The sequence below is a fragment of the Lonchura striata genome, chromosome 15, assembly GCF_046129695.1.
Source record: "Lonchura striata isolate bLonStr1 chromosome 15, bLonStr1.mat, whole genome shotgun sequence".
NCBI classification, from domain to species: domain Eukaryota; kingdom Metazoa; phylum Chordata; class Aves; order Passeriformes; family Estrildidae; genus Lonchura; species Lonchura striata.
Genome location: NC_134617.1, coordinates 17,083,793 through 17,107,326, shown reverse-complemented (window position 1 = coordinate 17,107,326; position 23,534 = coordinate 17,083,793). Strand labels below are relative to the sequence as shown.

At 49.6% G+C, this 23,534-nt stretch overlaps 1 protein-coding gene across 4 annotated transcripts in view; it reads right to left on the bottom strand.

Moving 5' to 3' along the window:
• Positions 1–16,351: 16,351 nt before the first annotated feature.
• The window catches only part of FBXW11 (F-box and WD repeat domain containing 11), a 68,091-nt gene continuing 60,908 nt past the window's right edge, over positions 16,352–23,534 (bottom strand). For all 4 annotated transcript variants that reach the window (XM_021544864.2, XM_077786723.1, XM_021544866.2 and 1 more), the window contains 3 exons: positions 23,261–23,339; positions 21,654–21,842; positions 16,352–18,680 (listed from right to left, as the gene is read on the bottom strand). In XM_021544864.2, coding sequence (XP_021400539.1) covers positions 21,681–21,842; positions 23,261–23,339 — 241 coding nt within the window. In that variant the 3' untranslated portion in view covers positions 16,352–18,680; positions 21,654–21,680. The remainder of the gene's footprint in view (positions 18,681–21,653; positions 21,843–23,260; positions 23,340–23,534) is intronic.

Below are 23,534 nucleotides of genomic sequence, written 5' to 3'. Positions count from 1 at the left end.
CTGAGCAGCCCCAGCTCCCTCAGCCTTTCCTGGGCACGGAGATGCTCCAGGCCCTTGCTCAGCTCCAGGAGCTCCTGGCCCTGCTGTGCTGAGGGGCCCAATTCATTTAAAACCTTCTCAGACAAATCACACCAAGGGAAAACTGCTTAGAGGAACACAAGTCTCAGACGCGATGGCATTTCTGTTAAATCAAGCTGTTTGTACCAGTTCTTGTCTTTGCCTTTGGGGATCAGGCAAAGATAAGAACTTCTAAGTAGTCCAGTTAAATGGTCCATGATAAAATAATTTCCGTTTCATTTTTTGCTAAATGACCCCTTGCTCTAACATTAGGGACAGAAGTTAACTTGAGGAGTGGATTAGTTTTCGCAGTACCTTTCCTAAACACCTCACTCACATACTCTCCAACCCTTTCTTCTTCCAAGCTAAACAATTCTCACTTTTGCACTCTATCCTCAGATGTAAACCCCACCCAGTCTTCCAACCATCTCATGACATGCTTTTGGTGGACTTCCAAACCAGAGAGGTTTCCAAACTGAACCTCCAAATATTTGAGGTTTCCCCATCTCTGCACAGCCCTTTCCAAGAGCACACTCCCATTGATCCTGGAGGCAGCCCGGGATCCAAATAAATTGGAACGCCGGCAGGAACAAGTCTGGCTGCTTTTTAATGAGCAAATATGCTCTTGGGAAGTATCCTGCAGTGATGGGCAAACCTCAAACACATCGGAGCTTCTGCTTATAGAGCTCTTTGATGTGGAAGGCCCAGGCAGTGGCAAACCCTGCTGGCTCTGCATGCCCAGGAGGGAGCGGGCACCACGCTGGGCAGAGCAGCTCCCTGCACACCCGTGGGGCTGGATGGAGCAGGGCGAAGGTTCAGCAAGGAAAGAACATTTCACTACCAAGAATCAAAGAGAAAAGAGCCCAGAAGTCTGCAATTCAAGTTAACAAGCACCCCTCCCGCCCCACAAAGTCCCAGTTGCATCTCAGAGCCAGGCCTAGGGCTGCTCTCAGAGCTGCAGCTGCAGAGCTCCCTGGCCAAGCCAGGCTCGGATGATGATGAAGCTTTAACTGCTGACTGTTCCACTGTGACAGGGAAATCAGGCTCTGCTGGGATGCAAAGATTTACATTTTTATTTGCATTTTTATTAATTGAAGCATTTTTTTAAATCTGCATTTTTATTAATCAAAGTTAAAATACTTGAACTGTGAAAGAACAAAGTTTGCTATTGGTACACGTCACAGTTCATCTGCCCTGGGAACAATTAACAAACAAATTCATTCAAGTCTCAGCTTCAGGGCCAGTTTTTTATTTCCAGCTGCAGACTCCACTGTCTACCCTAGCCAAGCCCTGTTGTAGGTAGGGGGTGAGCAATGCTGTAGAGAACTCTGTAACCAAGCTGGGCTAAGGCACAGAGCAAGGGCCTCTCTCAGTGTGTGCCTGCCACCCTCTGCCTCTTCCCAAAATCCTGCACATGAGGGCACAGGGTATTTCCATCCAGGGAGAGAACTTTTCCATTTTGCTGATGGGAGTTATGGAACAAAGACCATTTTTTGTGCTATAAACAGTATTTAAACTTCAGGACTTACTCTTCTCTAAGTCACTTACTTGTTTGTTGTGCTGGACAACTCCACGGGACACCAGGCACTTGCTGCTTGGCTTCCCCCAGGCTCCTCATCTGCTTTCTTTACATCCCTCTCCCCAATTACTTCTACATCAGAGGTTCAGCACATCATCAAAGCACTGTTGAAGACACGTTTATGTAAAAATGAAACTCCCTCTTGCTTTTTTCCTGCCCAAGCAGTGCCAGCATTGCTGCTCCCCGGTGCCAGACCCTGTACTGGGCAGTCCTGAGCCAGCAGAGTGTGACAGGTCAGAGCAGGGCATGTACCTGCAGCCCTGGAAAGGAGGGGAGAGAGTCCTAAACCTGTCAGAGTCACCCCACACCAGTGTGAGCCACAGCGCTCATTGTGATGTCCAACTGAGCAAGATCTTATTTCCAATTTTAATATTCAAGAGGATTTTTTTGTTTGGCCTGGCTGGGCCAGAGCTCCGTTGGCAGCTGCCTGTGGGTGGAAGGCTGCTCTGTCAGGAGCTCAGGCTGGCACCCAGCAGCCAGGTGCTGATTCCCAAGGAGCTCTCCTTCCCAGGGAGGTGTGGGCATGTGTTGATTCTCTTCTCTCTGCTCCACCATCAGGTCCAGGAGCCACCAGGAGGAACTTGCAGGTCATGGCTCTGCTCCCATGCTCCACAGGCTCTTGCAAACTTTCTATTTTCTATCTGTGCTCCTACTCAGGTTAAACAGAGGTCACAACCAGCCCTAAAACCTCCCAGGTATCAGCAATTTTATTTTTCATCTGATACCCCATGTAATAGGGAAAGCTGTGCAAATAGTCTGGAGAAAGTCAGACTTGAATCAAAGTGAACCTTTCCCTGTAAGGTTTGAAAATATTCCTTTAACTTATTGCTATCAATAAGAGCTTTAGATTGTCTCTTCATCTCTGGTCTCTGTCCAGGGGGGCTGCAGTACAAAGCAGAAGAAACACTGTGCTGACACGTGCCCCTGCACCTTGGACATCCTTCCCTCGGAGCAGCAGCAGCCCTGAAGAGCTCTGAGCAGCTCAAGACTGGAAGAACTCGTGAGAGGGGGAGGCTGTACCCTGTCTTCCAAGCTCTGGAGGATATGGGAATCTTTCCAGTGTCAGCCACTGCCCCAGTTAGAAAGTTCACAGCACGTCCACAAGAGACCTTAATAAACCCCACTAAACCTGACCCAGCCTTTGGACCCAGCGGAGCTGGGACATGAAAACCCCAAAGTGCATCAGGGAGGTGAGACTGGATCAGCCCTGAGCTCACACACTGACCTCATTGTTGTTGTCTTAGGCCTTCTTCCTCCTCCTGCCCAAAGTTACTCCAGCTGCTCGTCCAGTGTTTCCTGATCCTGCATGTATTTATTTTAAACAAAAGGGAAGGATGGAGTAGCTGCTATGAGTGCTAAGAGGTCTCAGTCCTTTCTTGCTTGTCAGCCTGTACCTGTCTTTCCTCACACCCTTCAGATTCTCCCTCGTGTGTTTCCGTGTGTGGCTCCTCTTCCCTTTAGGGCTTTCTCAGATCTGAGCTCCTTCACCCTTCCTTGTGCCATCCCTTAGTCAAACCCTCAGTGTTTGCTTTCTTATGAATTATTCCCCCCATTTCTTTTCCAATTCTTTTGTGTCTCTCATGTGATTTTTTCATGGCTACTCAATCCCCACAATGCCTCTGTACCTCCCATCCATTTGGGAGGCACACAGCTGAACACAACATCCCAAATCCCATGCTGACAGTGCCATTTCAGCAAAAAAGCCTAATTATCTGTTTACTATCTCATTTGCTGTCTCCCATAACTCCCAGATCATGTCTAACAACACTGCTTCCCAAATCCCAGTTTGATTAAGTATTTGCAGTTTCCTTTAGACATATTAGCTGCATTTTTCTAAGCTGAATCATGTTTATTTTCTTCTTATTATAGCACTGATCTCTTGAGGCTTCTTTTGTACAAGTGGATGGAAAGATTTCTTTTTTTTCCCTTATTATTGCACAAGAGGATTTTGTGTCTTTGGATGTGTCATAATAAAATGGTTTTGGTAGCAGCAAACCTAATTCCTGTTGTTATTAAACTATAACACAATTCAAGAGAACTTAGTCATTGTGGAACAACAGTGAGCACCACATCTACCTGCAGGAAGTGCTGAACTCAGAGGAAGTGGGCTGGAGAAGACAAGGAGGAAGGCTTTACAGGCTGAGTAAGACATTAAATTCAGCTTCTCTTAATAAATTAGCTGAGAAAATAAATAAACCACTAATCACTAACAGCTACTTTTTTTTCTGTAACTCAAAAATTTTTTCAGTGATTCCCTTTTCTACTGTTGAAGGACAGCAAAAAGCATGGGAGGATAAACTTGATTCTTAGTTGTATATATAAATTTTCTGCTGAAAAATATAACCTAAGCTTAGGCTCAGCATGGGGGTAGAATTGGTCCTATGGAACTGCTGGGGCACTTGGCCTATAAAGAGTTTGCTCATTTCTTGACTTCTTTGTGGTCAATATTTTTGTGTGTAAAGATGGGCTTTGAAGGACTCACAGCCAGTTAAGGACCATTTTGTATTTTCTCCACATCCAAAGCTCAGCTTCCCTGTCAGGCATTCCTCCTGCCATTTCAATTACCTGCTTGTGAAATCAGAGCTGGCTGAGGGGGGAATGGTGCCCTTGGCCGGGGCTGGGGCAGCTCTCTACTCGTGGACTGTCCCAGTCCCACACTGGAATCCCAGTCTGGAATTAAAACTCTCTATCTGAGGATAATCCCAAACCAACCCAACCACTGGTCCCCTCCAGAACACACCTGGCAGAGGCAGGGAGAGCACCCACAGCTTGTTCAGAGAATGGAGGGTTGGGTTCAGAGCTGAAGGAAGAGAGAGGGCAGAATGCAAATTCCCACAGGCAAAAGCCTTTTGGTGGGGGTTTAGGCCAGGCCCTTTGCACCTCCCTCCTTCCAGAGCCTGGTCAGGTCACACAGCTCCACTGAGGAAGGTGGCAGGGCTTACACCTCATTTCCTCTGGATTTACAGGATCTCTTGGCAGCTGGATGTGCTCATGCACAGAACCCAGCAAGCGTCCTCAGGTTCTCTGCAGCCTGTGCCAGAGCCTCACACTCCAAGAGTCAAGGATTCCTTACCAACCCATGGTCCCACACCCTGAGCAGGATGTGCCAGGAAAGGAGGAGCAAGGGAGAGAAGAAAGTGGGAGAAATTAGCTGGGCCCAGGGAAGTGAAGTGGATCAGGAGCAAAGAAAGTCAATAAACTGAGAAAGGAATCAAAGGAGAGAGAGAGAGAGAGAGAGATAAAAATCCTCCCTTCACAGTTTATAGCAACAAGTCCTGGGAGAGCTCTGGGAGTCTGCACCCCTTGGAAACAAAGCCATCAACAGTGCAGACCTGGAAAGGCATACCCACTGCTGGGCTTGAACAGCAAGGATCCAGGAAATATTAAATTCATCTGCTGTGGAGAGAATGTTTTATCAATAACCAAAAACCCACTTGATTTATTCTCTAGACACTGGGCCCAGCCCCAGCCACTGAGCTGTCCTATCTAATGTGGTCAGACAACTTCTAGGGAACCAACCTTGTCTTGCCATTACTCACAGTGTTTGCTTTTCCCCTACTGACTTACTCATCTGATTCCTCCCTTCTTATTATGGCTCTGGTTGGGTTGATAGCTCATAATTTATCCTCCAGGCTGAGGCTTTCATGCCTTTGTCAGTAACTTGAGCCAGGGAAGTGAGTTATTCTTCCCTTTCTGTGTTTCTCTGTCTCAGCCCTGCTCCAGCTGGGAGTTTACCTGGCCGTGGAACACACAAACTCTGCAGCACAGGAGAGATTCCCAGCAGTCCCAGTTACCCTGGGTGTCCGGACACGGCTCTGGATGAGTTTTTTGCTGGATGGCAGGTGATTAATTAGAGCCTGCAGTGACACAGCACCATTAGTGCCCAAGTGCTTCCCAAACCAGAAATTCACCCACTCCAGTTGTCCTGATTAACGTGAAACCAAAGGCATCCCTGGGGCAGAGCAGGCACGCAGGAGGCACTTCCCCTGCACAGTGGGCTGTGTCTCAGGCTTTGAGCCCAGCCCAGCCCCTTCCCCTCCTCTGGTGCTGGTCCAGGGCAGCCCACGCTCTGCTGCTGTGTGGACAGAATGCAGAGTATGGGGACACTCATTCCACAGAGGACATGGATTAAACCCACTCCTGCCAAGAACCCAAATTGTCTTTCTTCACACAGGTACCCACAGCATGGCTCTTCTCCATCCTCGTGGGCAGGAATTCCAAAGCAGCCACACTTCTTGCTCCCAGGCACAGGGATGGGGTGAGAGAAGGTAAAGAAATTCCATGGGGCAAAAATACCCCTTGCATTCCATCCCATCCCATCCCATCCCATCCCATCCCATCCCATCCCATCCCATCCCATCCCAATCTTTGCATTCTTCATCTCCAAAAAAGAGCTTCCATGACAGATGAGGGTGAGGATTTTCTCCGTAGAATTTAGGACATTCTCTGCATCTTCCACTATCAGGAGTTCAGGATATTGTCATTACCTGGAACAGCCAGTTCTTGTCTAGGTAACATCAGGAGAAAAACCCAAGGATTAATTTGGGGAAGGAATCCTCAGGTGGCCACTTGAGATACATTAAATTTCTTCCCAGAAGCAGTCAAATTTTGAGCTCACTTGCCAGTTTTTTCAATGACCAAAGCCTTAAAACACAAAACCCAAACCCAAAGCACCTCTCCCTTGCAGAAGAGAGAAACAGATGAAGGAATTTGAGCAAGCCTCAGCACTGTGGGCAAAGCCTGAGCTGGCCCATTAAAATGCACTTCAGCTGCTCCCCAAAGGCCCTGCTGCTGTTTGGGGTTGGAGCAGCCCTTCCCAAAGGGATGTTTGACAGCTGCCAAGGGCGGCTCCTGCTCCTGCTCAGTGAAGGGATGATTGTCCTGCCCTGCAGTGGGAAGCCTGGGACATGCAAGGCACATTAACACAATATTTATTATTATTATTATTATTATTATTATTATTATTGTTGTTGTTGTTGTTGTTGTTGTTGTTGTTGTTGTTGTTGTTGTTGTTGTTATGTGCTACTACTGTTATTTCACTGGCCCTTTGCCTTCCTCTCTGCCAAGCACAGGAGCAGGAGAATTCCTGACCATCTCCAGCCCTGCCTTTAGTCAAGCCTTGTCTTTAGCACTGCAGGCCTTCAGAAAGAATTTTTTCCCATCATCTCAGTTCACAGAGCCACAGACCACGTTTCTTTACTTGGTATTAACTTCAAAGTATTCCTCCTTTTAAAATACAAATCAATGTTATTTGTGAAATGAGTGTTTTGAACTTGGATCCAATATTTTTTATGAAATAAAAAAGAAAAGAAAAAGAAATTTTGTGTTGTTTTTTAACTGGAAGGAATCCAAACTATCCACAGCTTTTATAAACCAATTTCCTTATAAGTCACAACATTTATTGCCAAAAAAATATTATTTTAACTTCATTAGTGCAATATAGCAGTGACATCTAGTGGAAGGTGGGACTGGCAGGATCTGGGAATGGATCCAGGTCAGGGATTGTTGTTATTCCATTGTTGAGAGTCACTGGAATCTGGACAAGCTTCCATAGAGCTTACCAGAATTAGAAAATTCTGATAATATAATGCAAATAAACTCTAAGACTGGAAAATCCAATCAGGTAACGGCCATGGGTGATTTCTTCGGCTCACCAATGTAAGGTAAAATTCCTGACTTTCTTCATCCTGGTGGAAATACTGTTCACATTACAGAGCTCCTTCACCAAGAACTACAGAAACAATTATTCTCAACGTTCTACATCAAAATTCAGTCTAAGGCTATTTACAGACCATGTCTCCCAAATGCCCCTGGATCCCTGGCAGTGCCCAAGGCCAGGCTGGAGGGAACTTGGAGCAGCCTGGGACAGTGGGAGGGGCACCTGTCCTGGGCAGGGGTGGGACTGGATGATCTTTAAGGGTCCTTCCAGCCCAAACCATTCTATGATTCTAGTCTAACCTTTCCACGTAGAAGACCTGTTTGACCAAAAAAAAACACCAAAAAACCCCCCAAAAACAAAACCAAAACAAACAAACAAAAACACAAAAAGGCTCTGAGAAGAATATGTGAATAATTGTTTTATTTTGCTTTGGACACTCCAGCTACGCACAGAAAAGGAGATTAAATTTGGGGAAACTCATTTTATAGAAGCACATCAGCCTGTGCTGGGCTGGCTGCAGCTTAGATGAAGCCCCAGATTGTTCCATAGCCACAGAAACCTTCCAGCAGCTTTGTGGAGAAGGCTGTGCTGCGTTCTGGCTGTGCAGGTGTGTGCCTGGGCTGGGGCTGTGCATGGTTTATTATGAAAGGATTTACTTTTCCATGTGCAGCAGTGACAGCACCCAGAGGAAGGCAGGGCTGGGAGCACCTGGCAGAATATTTATTTGTGCTGCATCTGCACTTGGTGTCCCCGTGCCAGCACTGCTGCTCTGCTCTCCCTGCTCGGCATTATTGGGGGGTGCTAACAATAAGTGGAACAATAAGTGGTCCAGGCTTCAGAACTGAGCCAGATTTTCCAGGCTGGCAGGGAAGCTGCAGCCTCCTTCCACGGGTGCCAGGCCAAGGAAACAAAAGCTCAGCCCCACATCTGCCTGCAGCACCTCCATGGAGCCAACCCTCCCTGCCAGGGCAGCCTCAGCCCTGCCTGGGGCTGAAGGAGGGCAGCAATGGGGCTGTGCTGGGCACAGGGCTGGGCTGTGCTAGACACAGGGCTGGGCACAGGGCTAGGCTGTGCTGGGCACAGGGATGGCACAGGGCTGGCACAGGGCTGGCACAGGGCTGGACTGTGCTAGGCACAGGGCTGGGCTGTGCTGGGCACAGGGCTGGCACAGGGCTGGCACAGGGCTGGGCTGTGCTGGGCACAGGGCTGGCACAGGGCTGGCACAGGGCTGGGCTGTGCTGGGCTGCCAGAGGGGCCAGCTCCAGGCTGGCAGAGCAGCTCCCCCAGGGCAGCACTCCCTGGGAAGGGATGAGTCAGAGCAGCGGCTTCAGGGAGACTTCAAACATTCCAGCAGGTCTGGCAGGAATATTTATACACCTGCATGTTCAAATGTGCTCCATTTTTTCACTTTATAAATACGTAGGAGCCCGCTGAACACTGGCCCAGCAGAGCCGAGCGTGCTCCCTTGCTTTGATGAACCAGCTGTTTTTCTGGCCTGTTCACATAAACATATTTGTGTGTGTTGATTTTGCAGTTTATTGGGGAAATGAAGCAGATGCCAGGTCGTATGTGCATTTTTGCTCTGTATAGAACTGCCACGAGAACATTCCCCTAGCCCAGTTCCTGTTTGTTTTGCAGGAAGGGAAGCAGCACAGAGAAGGCTCAGGAAGGGCATTGCTGATGGTTTTTAACCAAACAGGTGCAGAATCAGCTTCCACAGGTGAGATGTTGCAGTGGCTCTGTGTGCAGACCCAAGTCTCCAGCCAGGACAAGGATGCAGCCTGGGCTGTAAGATCCCCCATACCCATTCCTTTGGGTCTGGCTTCCACACCCCATTTCCATGTGCAACCTGGCTCTGGCATTCCAGCTTCAGCCCAGGCTTTTCACAGGGGCTGTGTCAGCCCTTTGTGGTACCAAAATGCCATTTTTGTGGACGTGTGAATCCAGAACCCACCTGCTCCTCTGCTGTGTGGGAACAGCCAACACACCCTCCCTGCCTGGAGCTGGGACAGGAGCTAATACAACTCCACATCTCCCCCAGCCCTGGAATCACAAAGGGATGGCATGGAACTGAAAAAGGAAAACATTTCCATATCTACCATGGCCTCTCTGCAGTCCTGTAACCTGCTGAGAGCTGGGCTTTAAGCTCCTGCACTGGCCACTGCCTCTGAAATCTGACCTGGTCTGGGGGCATTGCCTCCCATTCCAGTTCAAACCCGTCCCAGAGGTGCCCAGCCCTTCCCTGGGCAGGGACGGGCCAGAGCAGCACCAGCCCCACGTGGCTGAGGAGCTCAGCGAGGAGAATTCCCAGCCCCAGCCCGGCCAGCCCCGCTGCCTCTGGGCTGGGTTATTGGGAATGGGGCTGGATTGGTGCCCAGCTCTTCTCAGGGCTGGAGAAAGCAACAGGTGACCAGGAACTGCCTCAGAATAAACTGAATTAAAGCTTGCCTTGGGTTTGTGTTGCCCCTGCCCTCGACCCCTGGTCCTGTGGCCCACAGGAATTCCGTGCTCTCCTCACACCACCCCACAGCCCTGGCTGAGGAAAAGGACACACGTCCAGCCCATGAGATTCCTGAAAGTGCTGATTTTCCTAAAAAAGATCCTCTGGATGCCTGTTGTGCCTGCAGGAGCTGGGAGGGAGTGTGGCCCGGCGTGTTTGGGTTGTGCCACAGGGGACAAGTGAAACACTCAGCACTGGGCTGAGGAGCTGCCAGGAGGTCACAGAGCAGTGCAGGGAGTGAGTCTCGCCAGCTCTCCCATGAATGTGTGCTGGCTCTGGAATTCCTGCTGGAAGTCCAAGTGGCAACTTGAATTTCCTCATTTCACTGCTCTTCAGTTCTCCAGTCATGGAGAGGAAAAGCAAAACAAGAGAAGAGCACCCAAGGTACATCACTAATCACCTCAGAAAATAGCCAAGGGCAAGTCATGGCAGATAATTCACCTGCACGCTGAGAAGGAGCTCACTGGGCTGTGGTGTTCAGCCAGTTCTGGCCAGCAGACTCCCAGAAATGAGTGTTTGCAGGAAATCACCCACAGAAAAAAACTCAGGATTTGTTACTGGTGTCTTTTCCAGCTCTGTTATTTGCCTAATATGGCAAAACGTGTTCAGGACGAAGCAGGAGGTGCAAACAAATCGTGCTATGCTCACCAAAAATCCAGCTGGGTGTGAGGATTGGAAACAGGAAGGTTGTGTGGAGACTTCACAGCCCCTGCCAGGGGCTGAAGGGGCTGCAGGGAACCTGGAGAGGGACAATTCATCAGTAACTGGAGTAGCAGGACAAGGGGGAATGGGTTCAAACTGAAAGAGAGTAGGTTGGGATTTTTGAGGAAGAAATTCCCCCATGAGGGTGGGCAGGCCTGGCACAGGTGCCCAGAGCAGCTGTGGCTGCCCCTGGGTCCCTGGCAGTGCCCCAGGCCAGGTTGGACAGGATTTGGAGCAGCCTGGGATGGTGGGAGGTGTCCCTGGCACTGCCATGCTTCCTCCCACAGCAATCAGGGAGCTGCTGGTGGAAGGACAATGGTTTTCTTCGGGATGAACAGGCACAGGCACACCCCACCCTGTGCCAGAGAGGCTGCAAGGTCAGAGCAGAGAAGCAGGAACCCCCAGCAGGAGACTGCAGCTGCAGCACAGGCTCTCCCTTTGTTTTACCAACAAACACAGACATCCCTCAGCCCCAGGGTCCAGCCCAGCATTCTGCTGAAGCATGTGTTTGCCTGAAAAAAAGATTTTCATATGGGAGCACAACCACTTCCACAACAGCTTTTTCCAAGTCCTGCTTGTAATTAATTTCCTGGATGTGACATCACCGAGTTCTGGGGTCCTATCCCAGCCTGGCAGGCCAGGAGCTGCACCAAGGACTTGGCAGATGCCACAGCTGGCCCAGCTGTGTGAGCCCTGTGGCTGTGCCCAGCCCTGGGAGCTGCTCCCTGTTTCCCTGAGCCCTCCCAAGGCTTGGGAAGATGCACCAGGGCTGTGGCAGATCCCTGAGGATCTCACTGCTCCATCCTCTCTGTTTGTCGCCCCCTCAGATCCGGACAATTTGCCCTTCCTCAGCAAATTTAAAAAATTCTGTTGTGTAAAGGATCAAGGACCAAGAGCTTTTCCCTCCGCACACCTGCCCAGGCTTGCCCTCCAGTTTTCATTTGCATTTGAGCTTCTCCTGGGTGAATTTGTCAAATTTTGCCAGGTTTTGACAGCAGCAGCACAAAGGGACCAACTCAGATGGAGGCAATGTGGGGGCACTGGTAGAAAGCATCAGATTTGCTTTAAATCTGCAGTTGAAACCCTCAGTAATTCCAGCCTGGGCTGGTCCCTCCAAAGGAAAACCTTGAGCAGTAACTCAGAGGGCATGGATCCAGCTCAGCTGGAAGAGCTTTAATGTCCCTTCCAACACAAACCATTCTGGGATTCTGTGAGGGTGCCTCCTCTCTTTTTTGGCCTTACCTGTTCAGAAAAATCTGGTCATTCAGGCACAAACACTTCTTTCTTTTAAACTCTGTTCCTCCAGCAGATGCAGACTCAGCATTTATTACATTTTCAAGATACCACATCACGAGTCTTTCTAAAACAAAATATTTGGAATCCATAGCTTTACCAAGATAGACCAAAAAAATCAAGCTAAGCCCAGGCTGGAATGACCTCACCACCTGAAGCCATGTAGACCAACATGGCAAAACACCAGGAAGCCTTGGGAGGGTGGTAAAATTAAATTTTTCCCAAACAAAACATTTTTATTAATTTGATAACCACCAGCATTTTATTTTGACATCAAGATCCCAGTGTAGATAATGGGAAATGGCAGCTTTCTGTTAAAAGGTTTTTTTTACAGCACCATTCAAAGGGCTTAGAAGCATTTGCTCCATTTATTTTGGAGAATTTCACCTACAAGCAGCTCTATATGTTATGTGTTTTAAAAAATATTTCCATATGCTAAAGGAATGCAACTGGTTGCCAAGGAAAGTGGCTGTTACAGCAGCAGGCTGGGGCTGTTTTTCAAGGAAAAACTGCTGCAGAAACGAGGTATCCACAGAGGTGCACTAAAGCAACACTAACTGCGGTGACCTTGAGATGACCTAGACCTCCTCATATTACAAAAATGAAAAGAGAGTTAGAAAACCTGAGGCCAATTAGGCTTTTTTTTTTTTTTTTTTTTCCTGGAGACATGATGAAATTTCCTGAAACAAAAACTTTAGCAAATTCTATAAAATACTTCTAGCTTTGGTGGAAAAATAAATTATTGCCTTTTTATCTCCTCATTCCTGAGGCACAGAACTGGCCTACTTCTGTTTGTGCAGATGGACTGCAGGGAAAACACCCAGAGAAGGGCCAAGTGGTGAGATTCTTGGCACAAGCAATTAAGTGTGAAGTTATTCTCAGGGCTGCCTATTTGTTATTGCAGGAGGAATCATTAAGATTATATGGAAAGATATTGTCTGGGAAAAAGTGTGAAGTCAGGATTATGTGTCCCGAGATGTGATTTAGGAGCAGAGCACCGGCCGTGCCCGCGGGGAGCAGCGCCCGGGCGGCTCCGGGCTCGGCCTGGGGCAGCGCCTCGCCCCGGGACCCCGGAGGGGCCGGACAGGGAATGCCCCGGAGCCGCCCGGAGCTGCCGAGGGGCCGCGGGGAGCAGCCCGGACGAGGGCAGGAGCCGCCCGGGCCGGGCCGGCCCCGCCAGGCGCTGCTGCGGCCGGGACCGAGCGGACCGGCCCCCCGCGGCCGCGGCGCTCACGGGCGGCCCCGGCTGCGTGTCCCCCTCTCTGAACCCGGGGCTCCACGTGCGGAGCCCGGAGCGATTTCCTCTCCCACCCAAGGGAAGGGAAAGGTTTGGGGCCGCTCCTTGCGCCTCTCTCCGAACAGCCCCGCTCCGGGGGCGGGTTTGTGGCCAAACCAGATGCTGCTGCTTCGGACCTTCCCTAGAGCGGCTCCAGCCCCGGGGCAGCCGCTGGGACCGGGGCCAGGGCTGGGAGCCAGCCGGGTCCAAGGGTGCCCGGGGGCTGTGGGAAGGAGCCAGCGGGATGTCCCAGCGGGATGTCCCAGCGGGATGTCCCTCCCAGCGTCCAAAGCAGCCCCGGCACTGGGAGGCACCGAGGAGTCTGCAGAGCACTCCCAGTGCCTTTTCCCACTCAACCCACCGCCGAGGAGCTGCAGGGTGGGGACTGCAGGACCTGCAGAGCTCATCAGGGGCGAGAGAGACCTGCGAGAGCATCGGGGTCATCCGCGGGCGCGGAGCCTCCCTGTGCTGATACAGAAATCCCACGGACCATCCCTGAATTCCTCTGCCACGGGGGATGACCCGGCCGGGGGCTGCTCCGGCCTCAGCCGCGAGCAGGCGCTGGGAAAGACGAGACGGGAGGGACGGTGGTCCCTGCAAACCTTCCCAAAGGCAGGCGGAACCAATTAGAGTTCTCAATTACCGCTCCCAATTAGCGCTCCCGCAGCGCTGCTGGCGCTCAGGGAAGGCAGCGGGGCCTTTCCTAAGGGAAGACCAAAGCTGCTCATCTCTGGTCCCCGGCTGGATACACCCAGCTCTTGTGCAGAGATGTACAAAGGCCAAGGAAAATTTTGTGGGATCTCTCTTTGGTCCAGTCGCGATTTTGATTTGTTAAATTACTGTTTACAATATTTTTTAGAAAATAATCTCATTACTAAAACAAAACAAAAATCTACTAAGGACAAAACCTACCTGTTTCAGTGAGTGCTCACAGATTTTAGTGGGCGTGTGCCACGTGTTTGGTGACGATAGAAACACCCAGGGAGACTGAGCGAGCTCAGCCAGCCTAAACCAGAAAGGCTTTGACTCACTGCAGTCCCTCATTCTGCTACAGTGCCCAGAGGTGTTCCAAGAGGATGTTACCTACAGGCTTGGATAATCACCGCTGATTTTTGTTATTTCCTGCCCTGAATTCTGTTTTGCTGCAGAACAGTTTTGGAGAGGGCAGGAGCTCTGCTGTGGAGCACCCACTGCTCAGAACAGTTAGGTCCTGGTGTGTGGTTGATTAACAAGTGGCTCGAGTTCTGTTTCAGCACCACAGAGCATTGCACAAATGTGTTTAAAGTGTCCAGGGAAAAGCTGGAGCTTGGAGAAGCCAACAGCGGCTCCGTCCCCCCACCCTGCAGCAGAAGCTGGGGATGTGGGGCAGGGCAGCCCCAAATCCTGTCACCATGACAGAGCTGGGGCTGTGCTCAGCACTGTGCCACAGAGAGCCCACACAGACACCACAAGAGCCGGGGTGCCAGAGCAGCTCCCATGGGAGTGTTTCCCACCGCAGGGATGGGCACAGCTGGGTCTGACAGCACAGCCCAGTGTGGGGAGCAGAAAAGGACTTTTCAAAAGGTCCTTTCCCCTTTTCCCCCCCTTCATCTCCCCGTGTGGGCAGCAGGGCTGGGGGGATTCTGCCCCTGTGCTCAGGTGAGCCCCCAGCTGCAGAGCTGCCCCAGCCCTGGCCCAGCACAGGAGGAGCTGGAGCTGCTGGAGCCAGGCCAGAGGAGGCTCCAGGATGAGCAGAGGATGGAGCAGCTCTGCTGGCAGGAAAGGCTGGCACAGCTGGCATTGTTCACCTGGAGAGGAGAAGCTTTGGGCTGAGCTCAGGGTGGCCTTGCAGGGCCTGGAGGAGCCACAGGAAACCTGGAGAGAGAGAGAATGGACAAGGGATGGAGGGACAGGACACAGGGAACGGCTCCCAGTGCCAGAGGGCAGGGATGGATGGGATATTGGGAATTAGGAATTGTTCCCTGGCAGGGTGGGCAGGCTCTGGCACAGGGTGCCCAGAGCAGCTGTGGCTGCTTCTGGATCCCTGGCAGTGCCCAAGGCCAGGCTGGATGGAGTTTTCCCTCTGGAATTGCTCTGCTCTAACCTCATCCACAGCAGTTTGGGAAGGGCTTGGCAGGAGACGCTGGGCCTGAGTGAGACCCCAGTGCCTGTGGGGGTCCCTGGAGCCCAGCCCTGCCCTGCTTGCCCACCCTCCCAGGGCACTGCCCAGCCCCACGGGCACTTCATGCTCAGGACAGTGTGTGGCTGCCACCCTCTGATGGGAGGGGAGAGTCCAAAGGGGCCTCAAGTCCCCCCAGAATGGGTTGGAGCACCCAGGGGAGCAGGGAATTAACTACCAGCTGTGAAAGGCTGCAAGGGGAAACCCACAAAACAACCAAACCCAAAGGCCACCCAGGTGAGCTGGAATGTTAAAGCCTCACCTCAAGGTTTACACTACAGATCCATCCCAGAGCTTTTGTGGCTTATTTGGATAATGATATCCAGCAAGGCCTTCAGAACTCTGCCATGAGCTCAGCCAGGCTGTGCTTCCACAGAGCACTCCTGGCACCAAACAGGGGGGATTGGACTCACTCAGCTCCAGGGGCAGCCTCAGCCTGACAGCAGCAACGCTGCTTCCAACACTCCTATCCAGAATCAAGAGTGGGACAAGGGGAACAAGAAATCATCTGCACTGGAGTCATTCCTGAGGCCTGGATTTGCCAATGCTGAGCCAGAACTGCTCGTATTTTTAGCAGAGTTTATGTCACCTCCAAAACCTTTTCAGGTCAGTGTCTCCCAGAGACACCCATCAAACCCAACATTGAACAAGTCACTGCACAGCAGCTAAGGAAAGCCCAAGGCAAAGCTTTTAGTGAGTCAGAGCAAGCCTTGGAAGACTTTGCACAGCTCAAGGCATGGAGGTTGCTTCAACAACACAGGAGATGGGTAGTATTTAAAAAAATCTATCTGCATTCTTGGTAAAGTAAGAAAAATTCCTGGTGATGTTCCTGCAGAGGCACTGGGGTTCAGACCTCTGTGATGGGTGAATGAGCTCAGCTCTAGGTCTCACTGTTCCTCCCAGTTTGTGCCCAAGAAAGGGAAGGGTGGAACAGCAGCTGCCACCCCCTGTGCCAGTGCAGAAGCTGGGCAGTGGCAGATGGGTTTGGGCTCCACACGCCCTGTGCCTTCCACTGGGGTTGGGCTGGCAGGGCATTTACTGGGCAGGGATCCCCCTGAGCCAGGCTGCTCCAATCCATCCTTAACTCACACCCAAACTCTCCTGAGGTGACATCACTCATCCATTAATGTGACAAATTAAGTTCAAACTTTTTTTTATTAAGCACATTCCACAGTACAAAGCTTTAGATCATGAACAATATCTGTACAATTTAACAGTTTCAAGAAGCTGTTCATACACCAACTTTCCAAACAGGTAATTGGCAAACATAATTACAAGTTAGAATTAGACTATCCCAGTGCTTTGAAACATTAATATCGCAGTAATGTACAGTTGCTCAATTATGGTTAGCAAAACAAAGTCCAGAGTGCAGCCAGGATCACTACCATGAATCCCAGGAGTCAAGTTCCTTGGGTGCCAATCACAAAAGTCCACTGTTATGTTACACAAAGCACAAAGAAGTTTAGACTGCATGTCCAAATACCATTATCTCCCAAGGAAAAACAGGAATTTAAATCTTACACATGCATTTTTAATAAAAGGACTCCGCTCTTCAGAAACAAAGAACCTTTTTCTTCAGGGCTGCAACAGATCTCTGTTTTTTAAACAGTTTAATAGTAAAGCTGTTAGATGAGAGGGGTAAAGTAAGACACTTGCACGAACTACTGTCAAGCTTACCAAAAAGTGACCTCATGGACGCTCAGGAGCGAGTTTGCTCTTCTTGACTTCATCACATTTGCTCATCTGGATGAATAAATAGCTGGAGTAACAGGGAGGTGGGGAGGGGAGGCCCTGCAGTGACCCTGGGAGGGGCTGGGCTGGTGACACCTCGAGCTCCCTCGCTCCCCTCAGCACCACCCACCCCGGGACTGCACAGGGCAAGGCAACAACCCCAGAGCCAGGAGCTGCTGCCAGCACAGAACTGCCCAGACGGACACAGACAGGGAATGGCAGCAGCCCGTGCCAGCCGTGCCCTCCCCGCACGGCCGGGCCGCGCCGTGGGCACAGAGCAGCCACGGGGCCGCCCCAGACAGAAAATCCATTTTGCGTTGCTCCAGTCTCCTCCTGGCCCGAGGACAACGGGGGTTTGTGTGGCCACACAGATGAGAGGGGACAATGCCAGAACTGAAGAAGCAGCTATGAAGGCTCCCTAACAAAAGCATGGAGGAGCCAAGACACGGCAGCCAATCCTCCTGGGAAACCAGCACGGAATGGGCACAGGAAGCAGAGCGGTGACTGGAACGAGCTCCTCTCACTGTCAGGAAGTGTCACAAATCAAACATAAATAATGGAACTTTGGCCCATGGTATCTTCTCCACTGAGCAGCCAAACTAATGCTACCGAGGACATCAACGGGGGCTGTGAGGCCCCACTGGTGTCAGAGACACACAGCTGCAAATCCCGCGGCACAAAAATATAGAATACAGAACATAAATTAAACAGTTTTTAATTTTTAAAAAGTTTAGAAATTACATTTTAAAATATGCAGTTCCCATTAAAAAAAAAAACCAAAAAATAACAAAAACAAAAACCCAACTAATGAATACTGAAAACCTCCTTTTGCAGAGACAGTGTCTAGGTAATCATATTACCACCAGTGCCAGGGGTTGGGACATCCTGCTGCCAAGTGCCACCACGCTGAGTGTTAGTGTGTAGTGTCAGGACACCCTGAGGCTGGCACCAGAGGCTCTGCTGTATGTACAAGGTATCTACATGCTTACACAGTATCCGAGATGAGGGAAGCACACAGGGAAGGAGGGGGACTACAGCGAACATCAGGAAGCGCAGGACGGCGAGTACAGAGCACAGGGCAAAGGAAAAGACAGTGCTATACAACTAGTTCAGATAACCTAGCCTGAATTACAGGGAATCTTTAATTTAAAAGAAATTATTGGTGCATAAACAAGTAAACTGTAATCCAAAAATATTACTGAGCAACTCAGAAATATTTCTAAGAGTCCAACGTACACCTATGGAACAGAACGGGCTCTGAACCTGCCATGGGGAACGCCTAGAGGACAGTGGTGACTGGAAAGCAAAGCTCTGTACATTCTGGGCATGTGTTTGGCACCCAAATTTCACTGGAGAATGTTTTTGTTTTCTTTAAAGTCAGACAAAAGTGCAAAGCAATATAAATTAGGCCAAGTCCTTTCTTGACTTCTGATTTATATCTGAAAAACAAGCCATCAGAGTTCAGTTTCTACGGACAATTTACATGTGAAGCTTTGGATTTCTCACAGCAGGGAAGGATAGGCTTCTGAAACTCATCTACTCCAAGTCAGTGAATTTGTAGCAAATTCAAAGACGACCACTGAGAGCAGGAAAGATTAAGAAATTTAGATATAGAATTGTGCTGCTTTGCATCTACACAGCATCTAGAACCAATTCTGACTTTAGCTGTCAATCATCTTCAGGCATGTAGTAGCCAAAAATCCAGTAGTTCAAGACTGTGGAACCCTGAAAAAAGAAGACAAATGAAGTGAGAGGAGAACACAGCAAGCAGCTTCCCCAGGTGCTCAGGCCCACAGCACCCTTTGCATCCAGGCTAAGAGGCGAAGGGCAGAGCACGTGCAGGAGGTGACACTCGTGCAGGACAGCCAGGGCTGCTGGCCAGGAACTGCCCAGCACAGCCCTTCCTGCAGGGGAGCTGCCCCAGGGCTCTGCGCTGGGCTCTGAGCCCCAGAGCAGCAAGAGCCAGGCTCTGCACGGCTCTGGGCCTTGGCAGGACCCACAGGCTGCTTCCCCTCATGCAGCCACAGTCCAGCCCTGGTGAGCTCAGCCCCCTGAACCCACCCAAAAATGGCCAGGGGATCCTTCTTCCTTCCTCACACTGCAGAGGAAGAGCTCTGCACAGGAGGCAAGTTCAGCTGCTTTAATATATGAGCAGCTTTTAGGAAAACAGACAAAACCCTTAAATACTTTGATAATCCTATTTCCAGCCTGGTGGCTCTGTTATCAGCTTGGAGGCAGTGTAAGGTCTGAGTGTAATTAAATCTGAGATTTGATTTTACCTGCCACTTCCCAAAACCACCTTTAATGGACTAGGGAGAACTTCCCTCTTCTGATATGACATTCCCATGAAAGGTTAAAACATCCTTAGGCACTTGCCCTCTACTTCCCTTCCCTTAGCCAAAGGCCTAATGCTTAATACCAGAATATTAGACTATCATATGGTAACAATTTTTATCATGTTACAATAAACAACAGGAATTCAACAGAAGGCAATAAAACTCTCACAGCCAACTGCCAGGACTGTCAAAATTGATCCACTTTGAAGAGCCTCACATTGCAAACCTGTAAAAATGTGTGCAGGGCTACTTCAAAACTCACAAGACTGCGATGTTTGAAAGCTTATAAAATTGTTTCATTAAATGTCATGATGAAATATTAGCTGTTTGACCATAATTTTATGTAGATTTAGGGCTTTTGGATTCTGAAGTCAGACAAACCTGTCAAAAAGTGACATCACAGCATCTCTGCAGTAGAGGAAAAAACTGTTAAGGGACTGCCATTACCAACACCAGAACCTGGGGACTGTGTGGTCCCAGCTGTGCCTCCTGGGCTAGGCAGACTGAGCTGTGCTCAACTGCCAAGTGTGCAGGATGTGAGCAGCAGAACTCCCTGCCAAAAGCATCTCCCACTGCCCTGGCAAACCCCAAGGATGGAGCCGTGTGTGCCACGTGGCCAAGTGACACCAGGACACTGCTGCTCAAGGAATGACAGGAATTTTAAACCCTCATTTCTTGACCTGAGGGAGCAGCTGGAGCTGGGCCAGGGCAGGGCCAGGCTGGATTCTGGGAGAAGTTTCTTCCCCCAGAGGTGCTGGCACTGCCCAGGCTCCCCAGGGAATGGGCACGGCCTGAGGCTGCCAGAGCTCCAGGAGCCTTTGGGCACCAGGGATGCACAGGGGGATTGCTGGGAGGCCTGGGCAGGGCCAGGAGCTGGAGTGATGATGCTGCTGGGTCCCTTCCAGCTCAGCATAGTCCACGATTCTGTTTCTTTTGTGCTTAAGACACACTATATGTGGCTTTTAAAGAACTATGCCCAATCTGTAATTTAAAAACATATTTTGTCCATCTCAAATGATCATTTTAGTTAACAGAAGCAAGCACTGATGCAGGACTGGAAGGCAGATGGAGACTGTTTATAAAATGCAGCCTTTCCAGGTGTCCCTGTCCTGCCGCAGGTAGACAGCCAGTCCATGAGTTTCACTAAGCTACCCCTGCAGCAGGGTTCTTAAAACCTTCTGTGAAGGGAAGGTTTAGCTGGGATTCTGCACATGGCCCATGTTTACTGCATTAGAGCTCATCCTTATTCCAGAGTCTAAGTACAGGAATGCTGAGAGGCAGCTCAGCCTGGCAATGGCCAGCTGCTGGCTCAGACCCTGCAGAGCAATGTGCCAACAGATCTCAGTGTCAGATCCAGAGAGGATGCTGCCCTGGTGGTTTTAAAAGGAGTGGAGTAGCAGGGAAGGCAGCTAACCCTTCCTGACGTGAAAGAAAACTCATCTTAGCAGGAGCACCTCTAAGTGTGTCTGCACAAGGGAAGGGATTTTCCAGCCAGACACAGGTCCTGCAGGAGTCCAAAAACCAGAGGAGTACATTGCTAGAGCAGGGACAAATGTATCCAGAGAGATAATGAAAATCCGTTCCTACAGGAAGGCTTTCCACACCATGTTTAAACAAAGTACTCATATCTACTTCAAATAAAGGAAATCCTTCCTGTTGGGACAATGTCACTGCCAGCCCCTCTTGCTGTGGTATCTCCATTCCTTGGAAGCACTGGCAGAGCCTGCTGTGCTTTGGAAGGCAGTGCCTGTGTTTCCAAGCCCCAGCACTCACAGGCAGGTGTAGTTTGAAGTGCAGTTGTTGGCAGAGAGGAGAATCCACATTCCCAACAAAGGGCTTTGAGCACTGACAGCAGTGACTGGGAAAGGGAACCAAACTCCAGCAAGTTTTGTGCTCTGCTTCAGACAGCTCGGAGCTGTGCTGGTGAGCTCTGAGAGCTCTCCCTGCCACTTGTGCTCCTCACAGAGCCAATGTTCCTGCCCCAGGCTCAGATCCCTGCAGAGGCCCTGCACTGCTCCATGCACAGCTCCCCACAGCCAGCAGGTACAAGGAGAGCTCCCACTTCATGGGACACCTGGAATGTCTGTGCCATACACCACAGCTCCTCAATTCCCAGCCATGCTGTGAATACATGACAACTCTAACATGCCTGAGCACCCAGTTATAACCATGAGGGTTTACAGAAGGGGGAAGCCAAAAACACATGCTGGAGCATGACCACACAAAGACTAGAGAGTGAAAGAAGTGGCATAAAAAGGTTTTATTTTCTTAAAGAAAACCTCAGCTTGTTTGACTAAAGCAAGCTGCAGGCAAAAGGAACGTTTCAGACATTTCCCAGGCCAAGCCAACGAGGAAGCCTTACCTTCTGAGGGCAGTAAAGTGCAGACTGTTATCTGGAGATGTAGGTGTATGTTCTAGATGGAGAGCGGGTCTCGTTCTGGGCACTCAGTGGCACATTTAAGAAATCCCAAATCAGAATTGTATCGTCATGGGAACTACTAATGATCTGGAATTCATCAAACTGGAGCCTAAAGACACGTCCTGAATGTTCCTGTGGGCAAAAGAGACAAGCAGTCAGCAAGGCAAGAGGGAAACACGGCAGTGCACTGGTATCACACAGGGATCTGGACACACAAGGTATGTTCAAACTCTGCTATGCTGACTAGAAAACCTTCATAATTACACAGAGATGGATGAAAAGCTGCTTTTACATGTTAATTATTTACAGAAAACACATGGCTCCCAAATCTAGTGTGGTACCCTGAGCCTCCCTCAGTGGGCCCAGCACAGCCACAGGCTGAGATTATTCCAGATGGAAGATGTCTGTCCACCAAGGAGCAGCAATTTTGGCCCCTGGCTGGCACTGATGCTCTGCTAGGGCTCCTTCTCCTGCAGAATTCTCTGCTGATTCTGTTTTTGTGCAGCCCCAAACAGCACATCACAGCTCCACCCTGGTGAGAGGATCCTCAAGCAGCAGCAGCCAGGAATTCAAACACTGCCATGAGAAGGGCAGCAGATGCTCCAGCAGCAACAAATCTCAAAGTGGCACAAGAAACCCAGAAAAGGCTCTCCCTTTAGTCCAGCTTATCCATGTTCATTAAATTTAAAGTGAGGACTCTGCCTTGGAGAACTAACCCAAGCTGGCAGAGTAATCCCAAACTCCAACCTGAGCTACAGGATACCCACAGAACATAGAAAAAATGAATTTTTCACTAAAACTAAATAAAAGAATAGTTAAAGCTCATCTCAATACCAAGACTACTGAAGAGAAAGAAAAAGGAGAAGCATTTCCAGGCACATAAGCACTTCTCCAGGTGTTGGAAAGCCCAAGCACATGCATCACCTACAGTCAAGGACTCTGAGTTGCTATGGGCTTGTCAAACTGACTCCTGAAGTAAAGCTCCACACACATTTGGGTGGAAAGAACAAGGAATTCATTCCTCCATCTATTTTTAATTAAGTCTGCTGTCATAAGCCAAAGCCCTCATTACAAAGAAAAATATACCTTAAGCAACTTAAGCCTTAAATGTGACTATCCCCTGAAGGGCTGAGAGTTCCTGTGGCAATCTGTTGGACTCGGCTTCCATTCTCCCTTCCCAGCTCTTCCTTCCAAAGTGGAGGGTTAGGAAAAAAGTTTGAGAAAGGCTCACAAAATTCTTGCCCCTTTTTTAATAAGAGGAAATTTAAGAGCAGCCCTACAGTGGTATTAGGGAAACACACCAATAACCAAAGTGATTTGATACAGTATCATGACAATTTCTTTTTCTTTTAAGAGTATCTGAGAATCTCAAACCAGAAAAATTTGATCTTTCATTTAAGCTCAGATGCAAATCATTCAGGATATGACAATCAATTTTTCTTCATTCTTAAGCACTCTAGACTTCATAAACCATCCTGATATTCCCACCTATCCCAGAATAATGCACTAAAACACCCCTGACTACTCCAAATTAATTAATTTTTACTTACCACTAACGTACGCAAGCATAACGTACTTGCTGGGGCACGAGGGTCAAGAGCAGCTTGCAAGTCCCAAACTTTAATTTTTCTAAAAGTAAGAGAAGAAAGTCATTACGAAAACATAGAAAATAACATCCAAAGCCCCAGAAAGCTTGGCAGGTTTTCCCTACAGCTACTGCCTCAGGATCAAGCACATTGTGAGAAATACTAATGCTCAAGCTTGTAAGAGCCAGGTAGTTTTGTGTTTCTTTGCAGCAGCCATTCCAGTGATGGCTGTGACAGA